Raw genomic sequence first — 16,958 nt, forward strand, 5'->3', positions numbered from 1 at the left:
AGCAAGGCAAGTATCTTTACTCATAGGCAAGCCATATTACTCATAGGAAAGGAGTATGTATACATACATGTATACAATTTAATTTTAATATGAAGGAAAGTGGCAATTTATTGAGTCTACAACTTCACATAGCTTTTAATATATTTTTACATTTTATTTTATATATATTCCTTTTATTTTATTTTATTGAAACCATTGTGATTTACAAAGGCCTTCATATAGGGTTTCAGACATAAAATGAATCAGGACCAATCCCACCACCAGTGTTGACCTTCCTCCATTATGTTCCCAAGTGCATCCCAAACCATGACTCTTTGCCCTCAGCCTGCTAGTATAACAGGCCCATTTATTTATTTGAGTTTATTTATTTTTATTTTATTTTTATTAAATTATTTATTTAAGCACCATGATTACAAACATGTTTGTAGTTGGGTTTCCATAATAAAAAAAATATACCCCCTTTTTCAACAGTGAAACCTTACCACCACCAATGCCCCCCACTCTCTCCTCCCTCACCCCCCTGCCTGTCTTCGAGATAGGCATTCTATTTCTCTCACTCACTACCATGATTATGGTAGTTGTTGATGTAGTTGGTTTCTAACTGTATTCACCCATCTTTGTGATAAGCTTCATATCAAACCTCATCTCCATTGTCTCTGGGTATTATTAACATACTATCTTTTATTTTTCTTAAATTTCACAGATGAATGAGACTGTTCTATGTATCTCTCTTTCTCTTTTTAACTTATTTCACTTAGCATAATAGTTTCCATGTCCATCCATGTATAGGAAAATTTCATGATTTCATTTTTATTGACAGCTGCATTGTATTTCAATGTGTATATGTACCACTGTTTCTTTAGCCACTCATCTGTTGTCGGGCATCTGGGTTGTTTTCAGATTCTGGCTATTGTAAATAGTGCTGTGATGAACATAAGAGTGCAGAGGGCATTTTGTATTGTGTTTTTCTGTTCCTGAAGTATATCCCTAAGAGTGGGATATAGGGATATGGGAGCTCAGTGGGACTGGAGCAATAACATAGCAGGTAGGTGTTTACCTTGTATATATTCGTTTTTAATTCTTATGTTTTTAAGGCAATTTAGCATCCTCCCCCAATACCGTATAACAGGGGTCTCAACCTCGCGTCTCGCGGGCCGTTTGTGGCCCTTCGTACAACATTTTGTGGCCCGCGGCCGGCCTTCAAATATCGCAGTATTCACGATTATTTGCTTACCGAATAATCGCAATAAAAATCGCATTAGTAAGAAAAAAATCGCATTAAACATTCGCATACCCCGAGCAGTTCCATTCGGAGTATGCAAATGTTTAATGCGATTTTTTTGCGATTTTTTTTTTCTTACTAATGAGATTTTTTATTGTGAATATTCGGTAAGCAAAATCCCTTATACGGCTCTGCCTCACTCCGACTTTGCTTCCTGCAGCCCTCAGGTAAATTGAGTTTGAGACCCCTGCCCTATAACAAGAAAATAAGGAATGTAACTCACTGCATATAATTAGTCTGTCAAAAATATTCAAGTTTATTATTAGTTATTTCTATTTTATCAATAAATTTGCCTTAGCAATAAAATATACTTTGATGACTTCTCTGTAATCTTTGAAGTATAAATGCTTTATAAGTTGAATATTTTTAAATATATAAATCAAGCACATTTATGAATCTAAATTTTAGAAGTATTTAGTTATAGAATAAAGTGTATTCAATTAGCAAGCAATAGGTAAAATATTAAGAATAATTTAATAATATAGTTTAAGTATTTTATAAATCTAATTTCCCCTTAAATTTGATTTGCATTTTTAACAATTGTGAATAGTTAATTAAAATATTTATAATTACATGAAATTATGTTATCAAAATATAATATATGGAATAAAAGGAGTAATTCTTACCATAAAAATATGTGATTCTTAAAATTATATACTTGTATTTAATGACAATGTTATTAGAATGACATAGTAAAAAGGAGTTTTAATACCGTGTCTATTGTAAAATAATAGTTTAGAATTCTAACATAATTCCCTTTACTGTAAGAAATGTAAACATTTAATAATTTGAAAATTTTAAATGTATTTTATTGTTCTCAGTCTAAAGATTGTTGTTTCTACTAGTTTGTTTAGAAAGACATTTTAGTGAAAAATTAGAAATTATTATTATTTTTATAAGCATGATGGTTGGAAGTGTGAATAATTTAGTTATGTTCTTTAGATGATACATCAATTGAGTATTTCAATTTAGTTTAATTTATTTAATTTTATGATTTGGACTATACTTGGTGCTCAGGGCTTACTCTTGTTTTAAGTCTCAGGGATCATTTCTTTTTTTTGGATAGGGGGGGGGGTTTGGGCCACTCCGGGCGATGCTACAGGGTCACTCTTGGCTGTCTGCTCAGAAATCGCTCCTGGCAGGCACAGGGGACCATATGGGACGCCGGGATTCGAACCAACCACCTTAGGTTCTGGATCGGCTGCTTGCAAGGCAAACGCCGCTGTGCTATCTCTCCAGGCTCTCAGAGATCATTTCTAGCAGACTAGAGATATTATATGGAGTGCCAAAAATTGAATCTGGTCAGCCAGCATGCAAGGCAAGCACGTTTTCCACTGATCTATCTATTCAGTACCTTATTTCAGGTCTAATAGTTATTAAATATTAATTAAAACTATTATCTGTTTGCCTTTAGCAAGAATGTCATATTATCGAGGGTCCAATTTGGATTACACCCAGCAAGCAGTGTGATTTATCCACTTGTTTCTGTATCTATGATTTGAGGTCACTCCTGTTAGTGTTTTGGGGACCATAAAATGCTGCCAGGGATTGAACTGCAGTTAGATGTGTATAAGACAAGTACTTTTACCTTCTGTATTATTTCTCCAGCACATGCCATAGCTTCAGTTTGTTTTTTTTTTTTTTTTTGGATGGGCACACCTGGCTTTGTTTAGGGCTTACTGCTGGCTCTGTGTTCAGGAATCACTCCTGGGGAGCTCAGGGGATGCTGGAGATCGAACAGTCAGATGCCTGCAAGGCAAATGCCTGGCCCACTATCCTATATTTCTTGCTCAGAGCGTCAAAATTTTATTACTCTTATAATATATTATATTATACAAAATAATTTATCTTAGACCTTTCTTTTATATCAGTAACTCCTGGACAATTGATTTGTCTAATGTTCTTCAGGAAATGTCATTTTGGAATGTTCTTTATACATTAGGAAGTTTGGAAACTAATAATGGTATTTCAAATAAAATACGATGCACACAATCACAAAATATTTCAACACACTGTGTACTTAAATAATTATATATTTACAATCCAAGTGATTGTGCTATTTATTGATTTGAATAAGCTATCCTTAATCAAATTAAGCCTTCAATTATTTACACAGTAATTGAATGAGAACAAGAACATTCTAAATAGTATTTGATGAGTATTTAAATAGATATCTATAATCTTATGTTTTTGTATTTTTCCATTAAAACATTAGATGCAATTATCATCATGCTTTTATTATGTATTTTTAAAATATTACCCTCTTTATTTTTTTATTTTTATTTTTTTGTTTTTGCTTTCATCCCTAGTGGTACTCGGGACTATTTATTCCCAGTGAGGTATTCAGGTATTACATTTTATATTGCTAGGGTAACCATGTATTTTCTGGGCTAGAGCCCAGGCCTCCTGCCTGTAAAACACGTGCACTAGTCCAGAGTTATCTCTTGGACCCATATAGGCCCAGTTTTCAAAGAACTGTTTAAATAGTATTATTCCTTCTTTTCATTCAGATATTTTTTTCAGGGCCTTTGTTTTTGATAAAACAAGAAAACGATGCCTGTGGTTTCCTTTCAATAGCATGTCAAGTGGAGTGAAAAAAGCATTTGGCCATGAATTTGACCTCTATGAAAACAAAGGTAACTGATTTATCTCTAACTGTGTCATAAAGATAAATTGCAGAAATTTGTGTAACATCCTGCCATAATGTTCTTTTCCATGATTTTTGTTATACAATGGGTTTGTTATGTAGACAATCTTTTAAGAAAGGTGACGCTAAATTCTTGACTTATTTTATAATGCTTGTTTAGAATAAAGACAACTTTCATCAAACTTCCTGTTACCATTTCACTCTATGACCAGTTACATGAAATCACTCTATTTCTATAGTATCGTATCTCTTTTTGTTTACATTTGGCATCTTATTTGTCAGGCAAGATAATTCTTACATGATTTTTTTTTCAGAGGGCAGATAGAATATGGTGATTGGATTGCACATGATTTGTGATTAAAATCTCTGTGAACTTGCAACAACCCTGATTGCTCCTATCTGATTACTACAAAAAGTTGCATCTTATGTTTTAGCTTAAATTTACATAATAGTAAATTATATTTTAAAATTCAACTACTTTTAGTGGTGACTATTACAAAATAAAATGGGGAAATATTGAAAAATTTGTTAGATCTATTATTAATTCTATTACTCTTCATATACTTATGAAAATCTTCAAAAGATTGAGATCATATCATTATTAACTTGTCTTTTAGAAATTCAATATTGCATTCATAGGACAATTGTATTGCTCATTAGAATTCTGTCAACATTGAAGGGTAATACAATAACATGAATTAACAATAAACCATTACTTAACGCATTTATAAATCATTTTATAAAAGTGGTATTTATTTTCCTAAACATACTGTTTTATTATACTTAACTATTTAGCAATACATATTGATGTTTCATCATTAATAGGTGCTTACTATAAGAATAAATCACTTCATGGTATAAAAAACATGTTAATCTTATACACACTCAATGACATATATCATAAACAATTAATAATCTATGTCAATGTAGCTCATTGAGCATCTGCCTTGCATATGTGAAGCTTTGGGTTCCATTTTTGACATGGCCAAAAAAAAGAGAGAGATTTTAAACACTATTGCTAATAATTGTATCTACTATATATATATTTTGTTTGTTTGTTTGTTTTTGTTTTGGGGCCACACCTGGCGGTGCTCAGGGGTTACTCCTGGCTGTCTGCTCAGAAATAGCTCCTGGCAGGCACGGGGGACCATATGGGACACCGGGATTCGAACCAACCACCTTAGGTCCTGGATCGGCTGCTTGCAAGGCAAACACTGCTGTGCTATCTCTCCTGGCCCATCTACTATATTTTTATATGAACATATAGCTTTGAGGAGATCAATTGCATTGAGCGGTGTACATGATTTGTATGCCAGATATCTGGGTTCAATCCCAGTAATGCATAGTTCCATGAATACAACCTGGAGCAAACCCTGAGCACAAACCAGGAGTAGCCTTTGGGGCCTGCCAGTGTATTACAAAAACAACAAAAGAATATATATATCTTTTGTTGCAATTTGGTTGCCCAGTACTTTTTTTTAATGTTAATTAATGTAAAGTTAATTATAACATGTGATTGTAACACAATATTACTGAAATGACAATAAAGTAACTTGAATTGATAATAGATTTTATATATAACTAAATTTTATATTAATATTTTATTGAAATATTTTATATATTTGGATTTTATTTTTTTGTTTTTGGGCCACAATTAGCGGTGCTCAGCGGTTACTCCTGGCTCTGCGCTCAGAAATCGCTCCTGGCAGGCTCTGGGAACCATATGGGATGCCAGGAATCAAACTCAGTTTCATCTTGATCATCACATGCAAGGCAAATGCCCTACTGCAATACTAGCTCTCTAGCCCTATTTGGATAATATTTTTCTGTCAAACTTAATTTGATAAATTAATTTTATTAGAGGTACTAAGCATTAATTACATAAAAATCTGACTAGAATTCTCTGTATTTCATCTTTTATATATATTTAGATATTACATTTTTCTTTACTGTTTCTATTAGATTATATTAGAAATTGCATCATTGGTAAAGGAGGCAGCTATAAAGGAACAGTATCTATCACTAAGAGTGGCATCAAGTGCCAACCCTGGAGTTCCATGATACCACATGAACACAGGTAAGAATAGCATGAAGAAAAGAGGATACAGTCATTCACTATTATGTATGTTATGAACTTTACATTAGTCCTTCAAAGTATTTTACAAATCAGTAATGTAACATTGATGAACTATATAAGTCCAAAACTCATGTGACTTCATGACAGATTTTTGTTTGCTTTGCTTTTGAGGGCACCCTCTCTCTCCTGTGGTGCTCAAAGAATAATCCCTTCTCTGTTTCTTGAGATCACTCCTAGTAGTTCTCAGAGGACCATTCAGTGCTGTTATTGAACTTGGGACTCCTTGGGCTCTAGTTTGTTGGATCATCTCTCCAGATCCATGATACTTAGCCAAAGATTAAATAATTTATTATTCAGATTGGCTAAATATTATGCTACAAGACAAAACTTAAAGATCTCGATGTGTGTGTATGAAGAAGTATAAGATGTTTAAAATAAAAGATTGTCCTTCTTTAAGAAGATACTGCAGTCCATAGCTAGAGGAGATACTTTGTGATAGATACATCAGAGGTGGAACATTTTCTTTTTTGGGCTAGGGTGACGCTCAGGTGTTACTCTTAGTTATGCGTTTAGAAATCGCTCCTGACTTTGGTGACCATATGGGACACCGGAGGATCGAACGGCGGTCCGTCCTAGGTTAACGCCAGCAAGGCAGATGCCTTACTGTTCCACGACACTGCTCCAGCCCCATGGCTGATCATTTTCTGATTTTAATAGGAACACAGAGTGTTCTTAACTGTTGTAGCTTCTTAAATTTTGCTATATCTATTATGAACCCTTCATAGAATTTACCAAAGAACTGTCAATATAGGCCATGGATCAGTTAAATAAGATCCCTTAACCCACAGCAGAAAAATATAGCAAAAAAATGAAATCCTGAGTTGGAGAGTTAGTATAGGAGCTAAGCCACTTGCCTGGCATGCAGCTAACTCTGGTTTGATCTCATGTGGTTCACTGAGCACCACTAGGGGTAGCCCCCACCTTCACAGAGAAGAGGGTAGAGAAGAAAGTAAGAGAGAAGGGTTGGAGAAAGAATGTCCCTGGACTGATTAAATCTTCTACCTCATATATTTCATCTTTATCATTTCATAGGAAAAAATTAGTTCCTTGGAAATTATGTGGTAAACTTAAGAGAATTGTGCTCACTATAATAAATATTATCTAAAGACAAGTAAATGAATCTCTCAAAATACTGGAACACTTACCTGGCATGCATAAGGCCTCAAGTTTTATTCAGTGTTTCAAGTTCCCACAGAACTACCAGGTTCAAGCACAAACCATCATATCATCAGAGCTGGGCTGAGTGTTAAAGTAGTCCTGAACCTTTGAGCATTTCCCTATATCCCACAGTCACAAAAATAATTTTATCATTATTGAAGTGAAACATAGCTATCTAATCCCCACTAAAAACTAAACTTAGCTATAGATCATAAAGACTAATTTCACAAGTAATTTTTATCAGTCACTTAAAATTTTGAAGTCACTTAAAAGTTCCCTCCAGGGCTGGAGCAATAGCACAGCGGTAGGGCATTTGCCTTGCACATAGTCTATTCAGGACAGAGGGTGGTTCAAATCCTGGCATCCCATATGGTCCTCCATGCCTGCCAAGAGTAATCCCTGAGCGCTGCTGGATGTGGCCCCAAAACAAAAAACAAACAAACAAAAAAGTTCCCTCTAAAGGGACATTAGGACACTGGTCCTGGAGACAGTGGTAGTGGTGAGTGCTGTGAATTTGAACATTAATACCATAACTTTGATAATGTAACATCTTAAAACATAACCAAATGCATAAACTATTTTAAAATGATAAAAGAAATAGCTTCCCCAAGATTAGAGAGATAGCTCAATGGGCCTGAGTACATATTTTACACAGTACCAAAATAAATAATATAGTTGGTTTTGGTTTTGTTCTTTTCTAAGTATATGTGTGATGTTACTCTTCTTATAATAAAGAAATAATTTTATTTAAAATTTATTAAATAAGTAGATCTAAGATTTTCTTAACCCAAGAAAGAACACTGAAATCCATCCGATTCCAGCAAGGTGCGTGTATTGGCCAAACCCAGTAAAGGTCTAATTTCAACCTAAGCTCTTTATGATTGTGATTCTCTGCTCAAGGAGTTAATGTGAAATAGATCTCCCTGTGAATGGGCCTCACAGTCCAATCAGCTATCTTAACAATAAACAATTCTTTGTGATATAGAGGTTTGTTCCTAAAATATACTTGCATGTTAATCATTTTTTTGAAATTAAAGGTAGTAAACAAATAAGATCAACTAGATTTTATTTAAATATATTTAATACTTTAAAATTTAGGCTAATTAGCTAATATTAACTTTATGGTAAGGGGTAAAAGAATATGTACCTGTATTTAGTGGAGTGATTTATTGTTGACTCCCTAAATGAAAATATTTTACAAGTGGCTTAATAGGAATATGATGATAGATGATGAAATTAGTACAGAAGCTTAACCAGAAAATCAGGTGACCTGATATCTACATCATCTATATCCTTCAATGGCTACCTAAATTTCATTAACGAAGCTGATAATGAAATAGGTCAAGTTTCCTATGAACATAGTTTATATGGAAAGAAACGGAGGCTAGTACACAGACCTAATTTATACTTCAAACTATACTTGCATCTCACTCTATTTAAAATATTTCTTCATGTATTTCTAATTAATGTCAAAGAATCAAAAATAGTGTGTACATGAATAAAAATTCATTTTGAACCTACTGCATATGATCTAATGAACAGTCTTTTTTTGGGGGGCCACACCCAGTGATGCTCAGGGATTACTCCTGGCTATGTGCTCAGAAATCGCTTCTGGCTTGGGGAACCATATGGGACGCTGGAGGATTGAATCGTGGTCTGTCCTAGGCTAGTGCTGATAAGGCAGATGCCTTACTGCTCTGTGCCACAGTTTTGGCCCCTGAACAATTTTCTTTATTTTATTGGGACCAATATGAATTACAAGTCTTTCACAGGTGTATTTCAGTTACATAGTGACAGTGAATCAAAGCCATTCCCACCATCAGTGTTGACCTTCCTTCACCATAGTTCCCAGCATACATCCCAAACCTCCACCCATAGCCCCGGGACTATTAGTGTAACAGGTCCATTTTGTGTATAGCTTGTTATAGTTTGGGTCTCTTGATTTTACTGTCGTTGATATCAGTTTGGGTATTTAGGGATGATGATTTTTATTTCCACTCTTATGCTCCTGAGATCACTTGACACCTGGGTTCCATCCACTAAGAGATACAGTGTGTCTCTACCCTTGACTCATACTCTCATGAGGCCAACTACAGGCTCTTGGCATGTTTATTAAACAGCTATTTGTAGGTGTTTGTTGAATGAAAAGTATGGGTTATAATGAGCAGAATAAGGCTTCAGCCTTTGGTCAAATAGTATTAAATAAAGGTAAAGTAAACATCTCAGAGAACGGAAGACAAATAGTTTGGGTAAAATATTCCATAATCCAAGAATGAAGAGAAGAGATACCTTAAACTGCTCTTCTAGCAGAACAGCTAAAGAGGAAGTTAATATACATGATGCAAAATTATGAGAAGCAGCACATTCTTTTGTTCTCTTTCTAATTTTATTGATTCCAGTGGGAACATGTCATATATATTTTAGCTATATCTAAATTTATTTTCTATTTTATTTCACCTCCTTTCTATTTGTATTTTTCCTACTATATCTTTGATTCATTCATTAGTTCTTCACAGCCTCATTTGGGCTTTAAAAATCCACTGGAAAGGTATTTGAGCACATATTTGTTTTTCTGTGTTTATGTGTTTTCATGTATGGAACAAAACCGTTTTCTAAAATAATATTTATTTAATATGTGTATACATACTAATATGCTACATCTGTTAGAAAATAAATATGGAATAAAGGATCACGTCATTTATTCTCTTTTATAGGTAAAGAAATAGAGAACTGGAGGTAATAGTCTAAAATTTTTGATTCCATCAAAATAGAGTATTTTTAAAATAAATCTACTTTAAAAAGCTATAGAAATGAGAATACTAAAATAAAATTTAAACAATGATACAAACAAAAATTATACTACAATATAAAATAAAGGAGCTAGTGAAATTTTGAAATAAAAAGCTAGTGAAAATTGGGCCCGAGTGATAGCACAGTGGTAGTGCCTTGCATGCGGCTGACCCTGGATGGACCTGGATTCAATCCTCAGCGTTCCATATGGTCCCCCGAGTCAGGAGCAATTTCTGAGTGCATAGCCAGGAGTAAACCCTGAGCATCATTGGGTATGACCCAAAAACCAAAATAAAAAGAAGCAAGTGAAAATAAGGAGACAGTATGGACTCTTTCTGAAAACATTGGAGTTGTGTAATGTTTATAGTAGTGACCTTACAAATGGGGAGCTGGCAGTAAGTCTCTTAAATAAAATATATTTTTGGCTGATAACATATTTTATGAAGATTTATCTCTAATAGACATTTAAATCCAAAATAAAGAATTTCATAATAAATGTTATCTGGTAGCCAATACATGGTTTGTTCATTTTCTGTCACAGCATAAAGACAAATGGTGATTTCTTAATTAGAAATCCAATGGGTATTGTTAAACATTTGAATGATTTATATTGTGACTAAGATGTTTGGATTTTAATCTAAAATATTACTTAGAACTCAGAGAAGACTAAAACAGGAAATAAAATTTTATAACAAAACTGAACTGAATATTGATACATAACCAGATTAAAAAGATAATAGCAAAAATAACCATGTTTGCAGATCCCATAGCTAGCTTATTGGGCACTAGGTTTGAGTGCTTGCTTTGAATGCAGAAGCCCCTTGTTCAACATCATTTGATTCCTGAACACTGAACATCATTTGATTCCTGAACAACCTCTGAGCACTGAGTCTGAAGAGGCTCCTGAACAATGCTAGCTGTGCCTCCTGTCAAAAATAAAACAAAACCACATACCTTGAACTATCTAGGTCCACCTCTCACACAGAGGGGGAAATATGGGAAAGTACCAGGAACAACCAGATATATGATCACTAAGTAGTAAGCTAGACACAGAGGGGACCTCTTATTCTAGCAGCCCTGGGGGTGAGAGTGGGGGATATGGGATGCAGGATGGGAACTGGGGTGGAGGGAAGGCAAATTTGGTGAAGGAAATTCCCCTGATTCAATGTTAATAAGTACCTAAAATACTACTGTGAAAGATATGTAAGCCAATATGGTCAAAAATTACACATATAATAAAAAAAAGTTCTAGTGTTGCCTATAGATGTATGTTTTTTTATTATTGTCATGCATATCCTAAAAAATAAATGCATTACTATGAGACAAATGTCACAAATAGTGCAAATAATTTTTAAAGCTTTGTTTTCTTCTGATAAGTTTCTAGTATTTTTAAGCGAGTGACAAGACTTATAAAATAGTGTTAGTTTTTAGTGAAGAAAATTTTGCATGTGCTGGGTTTGTCCAATGGCCTATTATTATAGACAGGCCTAGAAGTGCCAACAATCTCACACAAAGTCAACATATTGAAATTAAAAACATAATAAAGCAGTTTTGTTCTTTACCATTATAAGATAAAGATAAATAGGAGAGATAGTAGAGTGGGTACAACACTAGCTTTGCATGTGGCTAACTCAGATTCACCCTGAAGCATCAATATACTTTTTTTTTTTTTTTTTTTTTTTTTTTGCTTTTGGGTGTACACCCGGCTGTGCTCAGGAGTTACTCCTGGCTGTCTGCTCAGAAATAGCTCCTGGCAGGCACGGGGGACCATATGGGACACCGGGATTCGAACCAACCACCTTTGGTCCTGGATTGGCTGCTTGCAAGGCAAACGCCGCTGTGCTATCTCTCCGGGCCCATCAATATAATTCTTAAGCACCACCATAAACATAGATTTAGGAGTAGTCCCTAAGCATTACTGGATGTGCCTCGCTCCCTCTCCCCGAAATATGACATTTTCACGTTTTTTTCTCTGCCATTCTTGATTTTATTTTTTGGCCACACGGTGGTGCACAGGGGCTCAGGGATCACCTCCAGTGGCTTTGGGGGACCATATGGGATGGCAGGCAAGCCACAAGCAAGGAAGGTGCATTTATACTGTAGTATTGCTCAGGCCCGAATAACTCTGTTAGTCTTTTGAACTTCTTAACACATCTACATTTTATTTGAAGTTGTTTTAAGTATGGTTTATGACAGAATATAAATTATGGTAAAATTAGTGTACAGGTAAGCCAATAAGTAAATGTAAGAAGTGAAAGAGAAAGAGTTAAAGTCTGAGTCCATCATTAGTTAAATTCTAATTGTTTTTGTATACTTTATCATTTGTTTCTCAATTTTGCAACAAAATAGAGACCTTTCTTAAAAGAAAAGTCAAAAGAAACACGTGATTTTCTTAGAGAGGCATTGTAATTAATAGTGATATTTCAAGGCAGCTTTTCAAGTTTCTTCATTCTTTCCTAAGTGGGTCGTGATTAATAATTTGCTGCTTTTTGGTGAAACTTTAAAATTATGGTTCAAAGAGTGTCATTTAAATTTCAGAATGATTGGATCTTAACAAAAACACAGTAAAGTCATTTTCAGTGATGAGAAATACTGAAAATTCCATTAAATGAACGTTTATTAAATTGAAGTGTGTTCAGGATGAATAGAAATGAGACATTTCAAGTTAGATTATGTGGAAGTCTAAAATAGAATAAAGGACTTTCTCAACATTTAAGAGAAAAAGACCAACTGTATAATTGATAGGCCAAAAATAAGTTGCATGCTCATATACTGCAATGATTATCATTTTAAAACTAGCTTTTTGCCTTCGAGCTATCGGGGTAAAGATCTACAGGAAAACTACTGTCGAAATCCTCGAGGGGAAGAAGGGGGACCTTGGTGTTTCACAAGCAATCCAGAGGTACGCTACGAAGTCTGTGACATTCCTCAGTGTTCAGAAGGTAAATGAACCTGAATGCCATGGGGGGCACTCTGCCCTCCATTTTGTGTAGAACTGCAACTCTCATGAAAGGCTAACAGAAACTAATCACAATATATATGCTGTTCATTAAAATGCAACTATAGGTATTTGAACATTCTTTACTTGATTTTTTTGAGAACTATCATCAGATTAATGCAAATAAGGAGCAAGTTATCAGTATAAGTTGCCATAGAACTTGAAGCATCCCTGCGGAGGAAGAGTAAATGTTTGTTTGGGTTCTTCCTCTACTGTCTGGAGCTCAGATACCTCACAATTTGCTCCATCCAGCACTCCAGAGGAGCCAAATGAAATGTAGCCTTTTGTGAGTAATGTTACTTCTACTCTAACAACAAATGCTTCAGCAGAAATTTTCATCAAATCTGTTGTGAGGAGATGTAGCAAGCAAGGGCCTATGAATCCTGAAGAAAACTTAGGACTTGGAAGCTAGATCATTACCTCAGTGTGTTTGGGTGAATATACAACTAAGCCTGGAACTAAATACCCTTCAGATCATTCTCTAAAGAGATGAAAGTAGTAGTAGCTGTTTCAAAGGTAACATCCATGTCTGTTTTCACACCCTTACACAGCAGAAATGGGCATTAGTCCAGGCTTTTGCAATGGATGACTTATAGTCAAGAAGGAAGAGGAGTAACTATTTCTGCATTGTATGTGGTTTTAGTTTTCTGTGATATCTGGCTACTGAATGGGCTGGCTTTTGAATTTCCTCAGAACATAAAATTCTAAAAGCCAAATGAAACAAGGATTTAATTCTGGTTAAAAAAAAACAACAACAACTTTAATAGCATTTTGAAGTACTTGGGGGTGGGGAGAGCTACTAGAATGTTGCCCAAGTTTGATACTAAGATATCTATTTGTTATTAATCAAGTATTCTTTCATAGCATCCATTGAATATTAGGTGGATATTGATCACATAAACAAAGTCATTGTCAGCTAATTGTCACAGAGAAGGTGAAGATGTTTTTATTGTTAGTTAATTTAAAGTTTTTGACTTCATGTGCTAGAGTCAGCACCATCTGTTTGTAAATTCTTACTTTCCATTCCATATCATATTCTGTTTGGTATTAAGTTCTTCATTGTTTTTCTTTTCTTTAAAAAAATAAACTGATCTGTGTTAACATTTTGAACAAGTCTGTTTTGTATGAATAAGTCTATAATTAATGCTTGTCTTGAATTTACACACTGAAAAATAAAAATCTTCTAGTAGATAACTTTCCACTGTCACCATTTTCTGAAGTTGTAAGTCATTGGCAAGGCATTTTATTGGTTGGTTTTGTTTTAACTGAGATGGTGTTTTCAAGGGAATGTAATGACTAAAGTTTAAAGAGAATATAGTATTCTTATTGACTCCAATTTCTATGGAACTGTTATTTTTTAAAATCCTGCTTTAATGGGCTGGAGTGATAGCACAGCGGTAAGGCATTTGCCTTGCATGTGGCGACCTGGGACGGACCCAGGTTTGATCCCCTGGCATCCCTTATGGTCCAGTAAGCCTTCCAGGAGTGATTTCTGAGCATACAACCTGCTTTTTAAGAATAGCTTTTATCAAAATACAATGGCATAGGTCAGAACTGATAGGCAATATAGAAAAAACATGCTAGAAAAAAATAATTAGAAGTATCTTATTTCCAGTTTTTCTTCTTTTGTTAAGATGGGTATTTTTAATATTCTCTAATAATTTGAGGTCATCACACTCAGAAAAGGGCACTGCTTATTAATATCAATGGTACATAATGTTATTGGTACTATGGAACTACTAAAGGTTACAGATATGTTTTTTCTGGAAACAATTAAAGATCTGACAGCAGAATAACCCTTCTATGGAAGAAGGGAACCAGCACCACCTGTCCTGTAGGGCAAACATTATGGGAAGTGTGAATAGTGTGAATTGAGCTGTAATATTAAAATTTATGTTCAAATGAACAATGCTTTAAATAGGATCTTGAGGAATAGAATATAAAACACAAATTATTGCTTGCATAATAGTAAAGAAACTGAGTTCTCTGGGAAATAGATAGTAGATAATATACAAAATAATGTTGATATAACATAAATATATATTAATTTGAGAAACCTCAAAATTCAGCATGTTGAAATATGATAATGGTGAGTCATTTTTATTAATTTATTTAATAGAAAATTTTAATGGGTATGTCATTATGGATGGTATAGCAATGATTAAATAGTTTTGTATATGTAATATAAAATACAAACCATTATATTATTTTTACAAATATATGTAGAACATCATATAATTGTACATATAATTTTTGTGCCTACATGAAGCTATGGCTAAATACATCTTTTTAGTTCACCTGAAATATTGGTTCATGACAGAATTGTATCTGCTATCCTTTAATTGACATTTTTCTTATATCTTAAACATTTAAAATTTAGTACTGAGTATATTTGGCTAATATGGTGAGAAAGATTAACTATTCCTACTCATTTTTACACTTCAACTCTAATTTGTGTAGTTTTCTTCTACTGTTTATGCCAGAGTTCTTCAAAAAGAAGATAGTCTATTTATAAATAGAAATATTTGTTTACTTTGAGTTGATGTGATTAGGGACTGTACTTTTCTTTTAGTCTTTTTTTAAAGGGAAGTATTTGCTGGAATGTATAAATTATTCACTGACAATTATAAAGCAAATCAAAAGAAAACATGAGTATGTGCAATCCTTATACTTTTGTTCTAGTCTATGTATCATAATTGCACCTAGTTTGTAGAGTAGGTAGACTTGGTTTTCTCTTGTATTACCTGACTTTGAGATAGGAAGACAGAAATATTTTTAAAATACTAAAATGTGAGATAATTTTTATTATTCACCAGATGGTTTGATGTGATGATAAAACAACAGATCTTTGCTTGGATCAGGTTGTCAAGCTAGTAGCTTTCTGCTGCCTCATTTCTCTGTTCCCCAATGGGTGAGACTGAACAGGATGGAAACCTATTATTATAAACCAGAATGCAGAGGGTTATGGGAACTTTGGAAAAGGCAAAAAAAGTGACTTTCTAAAAATTGTTGCTAAGTTGCTACCTTTAAAATGACTGATTCAGATATCTAGGAAACAAGTTACAATCTGTAAGACACAATTCCAATTAGGGAAAAGGAAAAGAGCACTGGACTGTGAGTCAGAAGACCTGTGTCCCAGGCACAGGTTTGACATTTTCTGTCTTAGGTAAGTTCCTTAAAACTTTGTGAGCTATGTTTTTTTTCATTGCAAAGATAAAATAATGTTCTTTATGTTAAAAGAAGCACGTAATCAAAGAACTTGTAGCTACAATACATATAACATCTCATCAGTTCTATTTCAAGAGTTTTCAATTTTCACCCAAAAAAGCTTTCATTCCCTTCCAAAGCTAACAGCATTCTTGCTAATTTATTTGTATATGTTGCACATAAAAAACATATATTCTAAGCCTTATTTATTAGGCTCTGTAACTGCATCAGCAATTTTTGATTCACTTTACTGGAGGTAAAACATAAGGTTTTATTCTGTTACCATTTTAAGTTATTTTTTCCTTCTTTCTAAATAATATGACTCATCCATCCTTTAAGGACCACATGAAATCTGTTCTTTCCTAAAGAGCCTTGCTGTCAAATACTTGGGATATTTAGAATAGCACAATTCATCTCCAATCTTGATACCCTGATGTTCAAGAAACTGCACCAGCTCTTCTGGGATGTTGTCTTTCATGTCCCAGCCTTTATCTGCTGAATCACGAATTGTCTTTTAAAAAGAATTTGAAGTGAGTTTCATGCACATTAAAGTAAAGAAGCATTGATCCTATCACACTTATTTGGAAAGGTAGTCAAGTTTTATAAGGACTGTTTCATTTGTACAATGTTTCCCCTAATACTATAAAACCTAATAAAGTTAAGGGAAACATTTTATAGAAATGGCCATAGCATAGCTTTCCCAGAAAATGATTTTATTCAACCTAATTGGAAAGAGATA

The 16,958-nt window shown here is 34.0% G+C and overlaps 1 protein-coding gene and 1 pseudogene across 2 annotated transcripts in view; both read left to right on the plus strand.

Moving 5' to 3' along the window:
- Nucleotides 1–16,958, plus strand: part of HGF (hepatocyte growth factor) — an 83,663-nt gene that overhangs the window by 11,519 nt on the left and 55,186 nt on the right. The window contains exons 3-5 of one of the 2 annotated variants that reach the window (XM_049772808.1): nt 3,806–3,918; nt 5,892–6,006; nt 12,814–12,956. In XM_049772808.1, coding sequence (XP_049628765.1) covers nt 3,806–3,918; nt 5,892–6,006; nt 12,814–12,956 — 371 coding nt within the window. The remainder of the gene's footprint in view (nt 1–3,805; nt 3,919–5,891; nt 6,007–12,813; nt 12,957–16,958) is intronic. The other variant, XM_049772809.1, reaches the window with a different exon arrangement.
- On the plus strand, nt 4,205–4,333 carry LOC126030273 (uncharacterized; annotated as a pseudogene).

This window comes from Suncus etruscus, chromosome 1 (assembly GCF_024139225.1).
Source record: "Suncus etruscus isolate mSunEtr1 chromosome 1, mSunEtr1.pri.cur, whole genome shotgun sequence".
Taxonomy (NCBI): domain Eukaryota; kingdom Metazoa; phylum Chordata; class Mammalia; order Eulipotyphla; family Soricidae; genus Suncus; species Suncus etruscus.